The 11,205-nt window shown below is 36.3% G+C and overlaps 1 protein-coding gene across 1 annotated transcript in view; it reads right to left on the minus strand.

Annotated features, from left to right (window-relative positions):
- Window positions 1–10,894, minus strand: part of LOC137188503 (complement factor H-like) — a 49,695-nt gene extending 38,801 nt beyond the window's left edge. Inside the window, exons 1-13 of the mRNA XM_067598157.1 lie at window positions 10,714–10,894; window positions 10,383–10,565; window positions 9,511–9,616; window positions 9,272–9,348; window positions 8,943–9,125; window positions 7,451–7,633; window positions 7,109–7,303; window positions 6,792–6,971; window positions 5,713–5,877; window positions 3,366–3,530; window positions 2,379–2,561; window positions 2,098–2,283; window positions 1,366–1,533 (exon numbers count right to left, since the gene is read on the minus strand). Coding sequence (XP_067454258.1) covers window positions 1,366–1,533; window positions 2,098–2,283; window positions 2,379–2,561; window positions 3,366–3,530; window positions 5,713–5,877; window positions 6,792–6,971; window positions 7,109–7,303; window positions 7,451–7,633; window positions 8,943–9,125; window positions 9,272–9,348; window positions 9,511–9,616; window positions 10,383–10,565; window positions 10,714–10,786 — 2,047 coding nt within the window. The 5' untranslated portion in view covers window positions 10,787–10,894. The remainder of the gene's footprint in view (window positions 1–1,365; window positions 1,534–2,097; window positions 2,284–2,378; window positions 2,562–3,365; window positions 3,531–5,712; window positions 5,878–6,791; window positions 6,972–7,108; window positions 7,304–7,450; window positions 7,634–8,942; window positions 9,126–9,271; window positions 9,349–9,510; window positions 9,617–10,382; window positions 10,566–10,713) is intronic.
- Window positions 10,895–11,205: the final 311 nt, after the last annotated feature.

An 11,205-nucleotide genomic window follows, 5' to 3' on the forward strand; every position in this document is an offset into this window, starting at 1 on the left:
TTTTTGTTTTTTGTTACTCATGGTATTGTGCCGTCCAAAAAGTATATTTTTCAACCTGTATTTCCCTATATTAGTCTGATTAATAGCTACACAGGCTATTTTTCATTAAGAGAAAATGTTCATCAATTTTCTTTTTCTCACGAAATTTTCATAAGGTGCAGTAAAGATAGTTTTAAAACTCTGCAACTTACATTTTCTATAATTTTTGAACCCACTGTAGCTATAGAAGCAAAATATGACTGCCAACACTCAGTATAGTTTTTAATTCTCAACTCCTGGTGCACTTTTCATCTTCAATCTCTCATGATATGCCAATGATAATATCTTGTTTCTCATATAATTTCTCTGTACTACACAAGCAAGCAGTTTTAAATAGTCCTAATGAACTTTCCTGTAATGTTCACTTTTTTCCAAGTTCGTAATATGTACATGTAAAATAGTTTGGCATTCAATAAAATACACTGGATACGTTACATACAATTATACATTTTATCTATATTATTATATATTAAATTCTATGCCAAATGCCCAGATCTCCATCTGTCATCACTTGCTCTTTAAATATTTCTGAGAATAGAATCATCTCATCTTAGTTGCAAACTCATAACCAGAGTACACTTATGGTATTTGTACATAGATTTAAATTGCCTGTCAGGAAAACTCCACCATGATTAGTACTCACATAAAGTATTACTTTTTTTTTTTTGCCTTTAGTTATTATCTTTTACCGCCCAGGTGCTGGTGCTGATTTTTCCATCTTAAATACAGTTCTCACATGCCATATGAATGTTGAAAGCGTTATCGGTCACAGGCCTTGACTGAACTGCAAGAAATGGGGGAAAAAAATCCACAGTTCTTGTTTTGTGCAAAAATGCACTCTGAAGTTTAATGAAACCCTAATATGAGGCTTCAGAATTCTGAGTTAGCTAAATTGTGTGTGCATATTTTCTAAAGTTAGTCTTTTTAGTAAGAAATCCCCTCCTTGTGTTTTCCCAGACAGTGTTTCCTTCCTGACTTGCGGCACATGGATACTTCCTAGTATTTCTGGGACAAAACATTGCCAATAAACCTATATGTGACTACCAAGACTAAGATACCAACATGATTTAGCTTACTTAGACTGCTGAAACCAAATTAGCTTTGGCTGAACCTTACAATACATTTTCAAACAGAAAGAGGACTGTGGATTTTGCACCCCATCTTTTACAGCGTAGTTACACTACTAAGAGATCTCCTCATGGTCAGTATAATGAGGAGGACCCACAACTCTCCCAACCTACATATGGTTTGTGAGAATTGTGTTCAGATAGACTTCAAAAAACTCAGCACCTATGCTCTAAGTCTGCTTTCATTTGGCCTTCTTACCTTTACATGTTACTGGTTTATCCCATTCGCCGTTGACACATGTTGCACTGCCAGCTTTTTCACTAGGTGAGATACATCTATACTCAATGACATCATCATGCACATATCTTTCTTTATCCTCGGTGACCCTCATTGTATCCTTCTCATCTTCGGGCATGTGACAGTGCACTAAAAAAATGTAAGAAATACATTGTTACCTGACATGTCCAATTAGATTGTTTTGAGTTAGAAATGTCATTTGCTGGATTTAAGTTTTAGCAGTGTTGTTTTTAAATGTATTATTTTACCACTTGCTTTTCAATCACAATCTAAATGTTAAAGAGTTTTTTTCTCAAGGTATTATTGCTCGGACAGCAGAAATATTCTTATCATATGACTTAATGTGATTAGCTAAATACATCAATTTCAGGCTAAATGCTCTTGATGTTGTATTGAAAGCTCAGCTGGGAATTAATACAGATTTTTTTGTAACATATTTGCAAATGTAACACGTTTCTTATTGCCAGAAAGTTACTTGTATCCTTGTCTACACAGGTCAAATCAAAAGTATAAATTGAACCCATCCACATCTGGTTTAAAAGGGGAGAACCACTGAATGCAAAACTGGAAAACTTCCAAAATTCCATTTTTCTTCCATACATTCATAATAGCATTCGGCATCTTGATAAGTCAACATGCTACCCAACTGGAATTGTGTTAAAGGTTTTGTGCAATGCTTTTGAAAGTACGTACATGTACAATTAATGTCCACCTTATCCCAATGCCCATTTGTGCATGTAATCATGCCTTCTCCCTCCATTGTATACTTCTGGCGGCACAGATAAGTTACTGTAGAGCCAGACGAGTATTCCTTCTGATATGCACCACGAACAACTGCATTCTCTACTCTAGGTGGGGCCTCACAGGGCTCGGAGATAGCTGCAAGAGATGAAACATGAGAAGTATTAACATACATCTCATATACGTTTTTATAAACAATAATATCTGATAAAATAAGACTGAAGATGACTCACGTGCACAGATCTTTTTGAAAGGTATTTTTCCAGATTGCCATTTCCCGTTTTGACAGGTTAGTTCATGAATCTGAGCAAGATATCCTTTGTTACAATTAATCTGGAAGGTACCTTGATCCGTATCAGTTCCAAAGATCACTCTCCCATTAGTAATATTAGGCACTTCCCCACAACTGTTTTCATCTAGAGTGGATATGATCATAAACATTAGATCCATATATTGTAGCTAACAAACATGCAGTAAGTAAACCAAATTTCTGTTTTGAAATGAGTTCAAGTCTGGAACAAACCAGGTAACACTGTGTGAGATAAAGAAAACATGTTAAAAGAAACAATACAGTATATTGAGAGACATTTAAAGAGAAGAATTCATCCATCAGCAATATCAATGCATAGCTTAGAGGTACATAAGATGCACATTGTCTATATTTTTATTCTGGGGCTCTACTAATATCTTTGCCTGATTCACAGTTGAAAAAACTTCTCATTTATCTTATGGCCCCCCTCCTGATGAGCCCTGCTCTGTTCTGATTGGTTAGCTCCCAGAAGTTGCCTCTCAGCAGACTTCCACCAGCTCTGGAGGCTACGTAAACAAACAAGTAGTAGTAGGATTTTGCTTCTTTTTCATGTACTGTACTGGCTTTCGACTTTTTCACATATGTTCACCTCCTGATTTGGACCTTTGACCATGTTTAACATAGAGATCCAACATCATAACAGTATAAAAATAACAGAAAATCACAAAAAGCATGATATGTTCACTTTAAGCATACAGTGACCAGGCAGCGAACCAATGCTACATTGTTTTACTGATTTTTTTTTGTTTGTTTTTTGTGTTTATGTAGTATTTCTTAAGCAAGGAAATCTTCACTGATTAAAACCTCAAAACCTCATTTCATTTTCTAATTAAAACATCAACAAGCTGCTGTGGTAACTTTGCTTCATGCAGGTTATATCTAGACTAATAAGGCATTCAAAATTCTTTACCGATGCATCGTTGGATTGCAGACCACTTGCGCTTGTTACATTTGGCTTCACCCCACCAGCCTTTAGTGACAAGCTTATAACCTACATCACAGGCATAGTGCAGTGTTCCACTTATTACAATTCCAAATCCATTTTCAATTTCAGCTTTGGGACATGTTGTGGTATCTGTAAAAAACAAAGAAAAAGTTACAGTTCTTTATTACCATGAACATGAACAGTAAGTCAGTCCCTCATACATGCATACAGTACACTGCAGCTGTAAATATTCACTAGAGCACCAAGTGGCTGAAAATAGTCCCCAATAAATGAACGATTACTATTACTGTTTGAGTAACCTTTGCTGAAAACTACAGTGCCTGGCTGTGTTAGGAAAATTACTGAGCCCCCTTTTTTAAAAATTAAAATATATATTTTAAACATGTTGTTTACATGTTATTTCTGCTGAAGATTTACATTTTCAACAGAAACAAAAGGATCCGGGGTTGAGTGGCTTTGGGAAATCAGTCAATACTGAGAGATGAACTAATGCACTATTAAAAATAAGGAAAGTGTAACTTCAAGTACAGTATACTCCTTGAGTAAATGTACTTTCTACCACCGATCACACCCACAAAAAGCTGTAATTACACTTATTGCACCTCAAAGCTGCAAAACAATGCATTTTAAAGTCTGTGTAAAGGAAAATCTGAGACCTCTTTTAAACACATTTTACACGTTAGAAAATAATTGCTGAAAACATATGAAAAGACTGTGAACTATGTAGTACTGAGTTGTGGAGTTGGAGCGTTAAACTGTTTTTCACCATTTCTGTGCTCAGGATTTTTTGGACGGGCCTGAAATGGTGGCTCGATGATGTAGACGGGTTACTAGCATGACCCTTCCCTCACTATATAAACACTAGAGCACACATACTCATAGTTACTATTTTTACATCAGGTAGTTTTACAAACTTTAATCAGAGACAACTGGGATTCACTTCTAATAATCTGTTACTGATAAATGGGACCATTTCTGGTCAACATTAGTGCTCAAGGAGTTAGTCTAAACCAGCTGAAGCATCCATTGATGGGTGGAGCCGCCAGCGGCTTCGGCTTCAGCACCGGCTGTTTGGCTTGGAAGACGGGTAGAGTCAATGGATGTGGTGCCAGCAGCGGCAGACACTGGCCGCCGCCCGTGGCTTCGGCTTTAGTACCAACTGTGTGGGCAGCACTTCACCAAAAAACAAGACGTGAGAGGCAATTGCTCCTTTATCTTATTTTTAGTAACATTAAGTGTAGCAAACTACATAGAAAAAAACGACAATTTAACATAATAACGATTGTGATGGATCACTTGTTAATTAGTCATTTAAGTTAAATTTCTACTGAAACAAGTCCACATTTACCTACAAAATAGGTGCTGATTTAACCAGTGGCTCCTAATGTTACTTTATTGTTAAAATATCATCCACGTTCCTTGCCTTACACCTACTAACAAGGCCTATTTTAAATTGTGTATTGTTATACAGGAGTTTGGTATGAGTGTTGTTCACTCAGAGGCTGTTCAGTTGGACTGTGCTTTTAGCGCCTTCAGCGGACACGCCCCCAGCATTTCAGAGCATAGAATACTGCTTATTTTTCCACAATTTTGAAACCTAATTTTATATACTTGCCGGTTTTCTTAATCATGCAAATTTGGCTGAGTGGTTAATACACACATTACACATTTTTCTGTTGTTTCTGTTGACAAACTCAGAACACATATATATTATTTTCCTGCCACTTACAATTACAAGATGGCACTGCATATTGGTTATACATTTGAGTCTCGAAACTGTGTGTAAACCTAGAACCTAGATACTGTGTCAGATGGACATAGAGAGGATTATTGTTTAATTCATAATTGTTCTGTTATATCCATGAGCTAATCAAAGTACCAGCAAAAGAGTACCATGTTTCATGGCTTTGAGCTTTGACAGAGATTGTTTTTCACATTACAAGCAACAGATTGAACATATATTTTTTGTGCTGTCTTTAGACTGCAGGAGGGATTTCATCAACTGAGGGGCAAAGCTTCCATACAGCCTGAAATCAGTTGTCAATGACAGATGATTAGCAGTAGTTTGGAGTTTCACTCTTTTTGTGCTTACTTTTATCTATCAGACAGGAGCTTCCCTGTTTTCCTGCTTAATGATTTAAAAGTCACTGGAGTTGTTTTTTCTATGTTTGGCATTGACTGCAAGTTAATAAGTTTGACAAGTTCAGCCAAGATGGTAAATACATGCATGTAAAAACAGTAATAAATTTATAGAAAAATAGTTTGAAAACACTTTGTCATTTAAACTGTATTGTGTTCTGTACTTCCTCACCTTCACAAGTGGATTGCCCCTCCCAACCTTTTGCTGTACAGGTAAGAGTAAAACGTGATTGACCACCCTTGCAGACATAATGGGCCTTTTCATCTTTTCTGTATTCCTGCTTGTAATTGTTGCTAATGTCTGCATTCGGGACAACCATTCTGTCACATTTTATTTCTGAAAAAAGAAAAGAAAAGAAAAACAAAAACAAGATGCAATTATTCAGTGCTGCACATACTGAGTATTGTTAATGATAGCAGTGTGACAAAGTGCTTCTATATGACATAAAGACTTTTACTTGGTTAAATAAAGGATATACTGTAGGCTACATTTACTTCACAGCTGTTTGTACACATATATAAATGCAGAAATAACTGTTGGTGAATTGGACTGTATGAACTTATAAGAAAAGACCAAAGAGAGACAGTGATCTGCCGACTACTTTATGGTTGTTTTTCAGCTTTAGTATGTACAGTACATTGAAATAAATTTCTAAACAAGTTGAATTTAATTTCTCTCATTCACTCCTTTGCTCTATTGTTCATCTCTTTATCTCACTCTTTTTATTGTAGTTGAAAAGTCTAGTACACTACTACTGTGTTTCAAAATAAACAAAAATAACAAGATTTTTTTATCTTTAGTCATGATATCCATACTGCTGGCTCCCTGAGTTCGGCTGTATTAACAACTGCTTTTAAAGGATAAGGCTGGCGATTTTCTAATCTCATATGCAGAGCCAAACCAACAATGAACTCATCCTAGTATTGTGTATGTAACCAAAGCCTGAGATATTGCAGAAACACAAACAGGAATTCACAAAAAGTGAGTTTTAATTCCTGATTTAGTTCCTGAGTTTAGCGGCTTTTGGTTCCTAGGACAAATTAGTGGAAAAGGGTCATTAGAGTAAAAAAGATCAATCCTTACTGGACCAAAATCCTCAGAGTGATGCAGATTTTGTCCTAATTTTAGACTTAGGGGTAAAAACATTGTATAAAATTAGTTGATAAACTAGAAAATCACTCCTATTTACTCCATTTTCTCCTCCTGATGTTTCAAAGCTCCTTCCCCACTTGCATAAATATTCACAATACCTTGACAAGGTGGATCTGGACTCCACCCATCTCTGGTGCATGTGAGCTTATCAGCGCCATCTGTTTTCTTGTACCCTGACCTACACCAATAGCTTGTAGTGTCATCCAATGTTATTCTCTGCCACCGAACGACATTCCAGTAATACACATCTTGGGGTTTTCGATTGGGGCATGTAACCTCTAGAATAAGAGAAAAAAATGTGTGTATCAATTGATCAGGATCAGATTAACCATCATCATCATCATCATCATGGGTTTATAAATACAGAGAGGAATCATTATCTGTCTCTGGCACTAAAGTTTATGTAGTTTTTTACCCTGGCATATCGGTCTGATGTCCCACTGTCCGTTGTCTTGGCAAGTAGACACTGCTGAGGGGTCCTGACGGGTAGTAATCCCATACTTCTCTCCACATATGACTCTTACTGTGGCACCAGGTGGAAAAAAACTTCTGGAAGCAGGGTCATATGTGGTTCCTTTGAGTGCCGGCAGCGTCAGTTCACATCTTACTGCTGCATTTGTTGAGAAATGAAGCATATTACCTGTTAGTTTGTTGTAACAAGACAGACTACAACACCATGACATCCATCCATCCAGCACCAATTTTTACTAGTCAGTATGATAAAACCAATAAAGTGAATTACTTGATTTATACTTACGTTCACATGCAGGTGTGGGGCTCCAGTTTGCTGTGTTTCCTAGTTTTATGCATTTTGAATTTCTTTCTTCACTGGGTTTATATTTAGGATTGCATGCAAAATCCAAGATGTCATCTTCCTTGTACGTTTGGATTTCTCCAATCACATAACCATTTTCAATCCTAGGTTTATCACATGTGATCTCTGTTGAAAAATGCAGACACAAACACACACGCACACACACACACACACACACACATACACACACACACACACACACACACACACACACACACACACACACATACACACACACATACACAAGCATGGATATAACTACAACATTTCAGAGTAAAAATATGGGCTTACTTGAAAACATTCTATGGGATTATAGGATTGAATTCAAAGCCAATAACAACAAATAACATACAGCAGGTTAACTTGAACATTAGCAACACCGCTTTGAGGAAGACTATTTTTGTACTAAATTACTGAGAACAGGCAGTCATCATAGTTGATATCTTAACAGAATTACTGTTCTGAGTCACTAATTTATCAATTAAATCTGAGCGATTCTACTTTTCCTTTCTTCTTGCTATTAAGCCCGTTGATGAAATTTCCTGTTGATCGGAGTGACAATCTGACAGGGTTTAATAAACCGACCATCTACTTGCAACATCCCCAGTTGGAAAGCAGCTGGTGGCTTTTGTTGCATGCCATCATTCCTCTTTTCTGCTCATTTCCTGTCACATTTCTACTGGCTTCTATCAAAATAGAGGCAAAGGAAATATTTCAAATTCCTCACAGGGAAATGAAAAGATTAAACCCCCAAACCACCGGAAATATTTCAGTTGTTGGTTAGAACAGAGTTTATTTTAATTCCTCTTTTTAGAATTAATTTTATTCGTAGTTTTAGGATTTCAGTTTATGCCTGCAATGTTGGTAGTCATTCAGGTTGTATTTAGAAATACAAAAAAAAAAAATCTAAGGTAACTGAATTTGCTGTTTTGGACTGCTGTTTTTATGAACCACATATCTGTATTTAAAACTCTCAGAGAACTTGAGGTCTGCTGCAACTCTCAGTTCTTTTAAATCAAGGCTTAAAACTTTTCTGTTTGCCGCTGCCTTTTATTAAATCAAATTTGAAGCTTTTGATTCTTATCTTGCACAACACTGTGACTGCACTGAAACTTTTATCCTCCTGTTTTATTCCTTATTTCAGCTTATTTTTTATTTCTAATTGTATTTAAATGTGTCCATGTTCAACAAGCTACAGTGTGAACGCAGCTTCGAAATGTGTGGTGTAACTGATTTCTGTGGGTTGTTTGCCATTAGGTGGTTAGTGGTTGCTGTTGGTGTAATGTAGTAGTTGCTGGTTTCTGTGGTGTTTTATGCATGGACGTATGCATGTATGAATGTGTTTCTTCCTCTCTCCCTCTCTGTTCATCTTTCCTTTTTCTAAAAGAAAGACTTTACTTCACTTGCTCTTTTCACCGTTGACAGCTAGATGTACCTTCACATTTTGGAGCATCGCCACTCCATTCTCCATTTTCATCACAATAGATCTCTGTGAACCCATGCAGTATTTGATTGCTGGTTTTGCATCTAAATCGAATCACATTGCCATAGTTTGCTTCCTCTGGGTCCCCCATCACTTGGACGTTACTGTCCACATGAATCACTGGGCACTGTAAGGCTGAAAGGAGACACAAAAAAATCAACCAAACAAGCAGGTAAGTAATATAGTTTTGTAATATTTCCAATGGATGACACAAAGAAATGAAAGAAACAAAGAGACATTTCACCGTGTGTGTGAATCAAATTATTTATTTTAGCTCTTACCTTCACAGACGGGAACAACACCATCCCAGCCTCCTGCCAGGCAACGCCGGTGGTTTGTTCGACTGACCATTTGATAACTGAATGGGGTATAACATACAAAATGGATAATGGAAATGTCTTATTAGGAGATGCTAAACTTAAATGAACTCCTTGTTATGCAGAATATACCACTGGGATTCAGTATAATAAGATATATAAGAAACAACACTATACATTTATGATCATAAATATTTTTATACCCTTTGTGACAGGTGTACACAACTTGTGATCCAAAGACAAAATCGTCTCCTTTGTCCAGTTCAAAATCTGCAAACTGGGCATCGCCAGGATGACCACATGATCTTGCTTAAAACATATGAATGAAAGAGATTATGGGTAAATACTATGTATCACAGTGAAATAGTATGTTGGCCTAAATTGCAGTGATATAAGATATAACCTTTATCTTATAAGATATAAGCTATACTCTATTGTCCCCTTAGGGAAATTTTTGTTGGGCTCAGCATCACTGCATTACAAAGCATTTCTCTCCAGACGTACTTAGCAACATCCTGACAACTTTTCATGAATAAATAAATAATAAATACAAAAAACAAACAGAAAAACCCAAAAACCCACCCACCCACACACACACTTAATATAACACACATTCTTGTCACACTTTCAACATAAAACCAACGACTGAAGTATTGCACAAGCCAATATAGACCTTACTATAAAGTGCGACAATGTAATGTTCTACCCATACCACATTTAATTACTACTATCTAAAATCTTAATGGAATATGAAACAAATGAGTTTTTATAAGAGTCCAGTCTGCATTTTGGAACTCTGAACCATCGGCTGGAAGATAAATGCTGAGGCAAGTTGTTCTTCAATTTAAAAATAATACACAGTATTTTATTTAACACTATATTATATAATATAAATGTAACAATAATAAGTTTGAATGTAATGTAATGTAAACTCATTCAAACCACAACACGATGCCAGTTGAACAGCATATATATTGATATGTCATTACATGTTGTATATGAGGTATACTAGTGTTTACTTCTCATAATGGCAGACTAAATGTTTCATTACAAGCAGTAAAAGATGGTAACTCACGTTTGCATTTAGAACCTTGATAGGTCCAGCCATTTTCGCCACAGAGCATTCTGAAAAAGCCACTGTGGCCAACATGGCAACTCACTCTCACGTTTTTTCCACGAGGGTAACTGGTTTGCAGATTAGATGTGTCAAAATTTGAATCATACTCGCGACTGCTCAAAAACGCTGAAAGTTGACAACCTGTGAGACAAAAGTAAACAAAGATAATCCTAAATCGTTTTGCATCACAACAACAAAACATCAAATTAGAACTGAAATGGTAAGATAAAACAATGTAAACTACTTAAACTGACATATGAATGTATTTTCTTTATGAGTTTGGTCTTACCTGCATCATCACTTCTCACAAAGGTCAGCGTATGTATCCACAAAATCACCCAGCTGCGGGTTATTACGTGCATTTTATCTTCATTACCCTGAACCACCAAACAGAACTAGAAACTGGAGACTGAAACACTATTATACAAAGAGCTGTGGATTTCACAGGCAAAAAGGGATTGCTCAATGATTTACGCAAGTTTGTTCCAGCCTCCAGATATTATCTCACAGGCTCACAAAAAAAAAAAAAAAAAAGGAAGTGACCACTCACACACTACCTTGTATGACATCCTGGATCCTTAACAAAATGTTGAAAACAAAATACACTATAGCTAAGATTTATATTGTAAAATGAGCTGATTGAATTATAGAAACAATGAAGCAAAATAACATAATCACACAGGTTTTTGAAAAGGTATTTTTTATGCAATGCAATTAGTGTTCCAATGGTTTCATGCTCCTGTGTGGTCAGACTTTGCTATGTTTGTCATTTAGTGACAAA

Source organism: Thunnus thynnus, chromosome 8 (assembly GCF_963924715.1).
Source record: "Thunnus thynnus chromosome 8, fThuThy2.1, whole genome shotgun sequence".
NCBI lineage: Eukaryota > Metazoa > Chordata > Actinopteri > Scombriformes > Scombridae > Thunnus > Thunnus thynnus.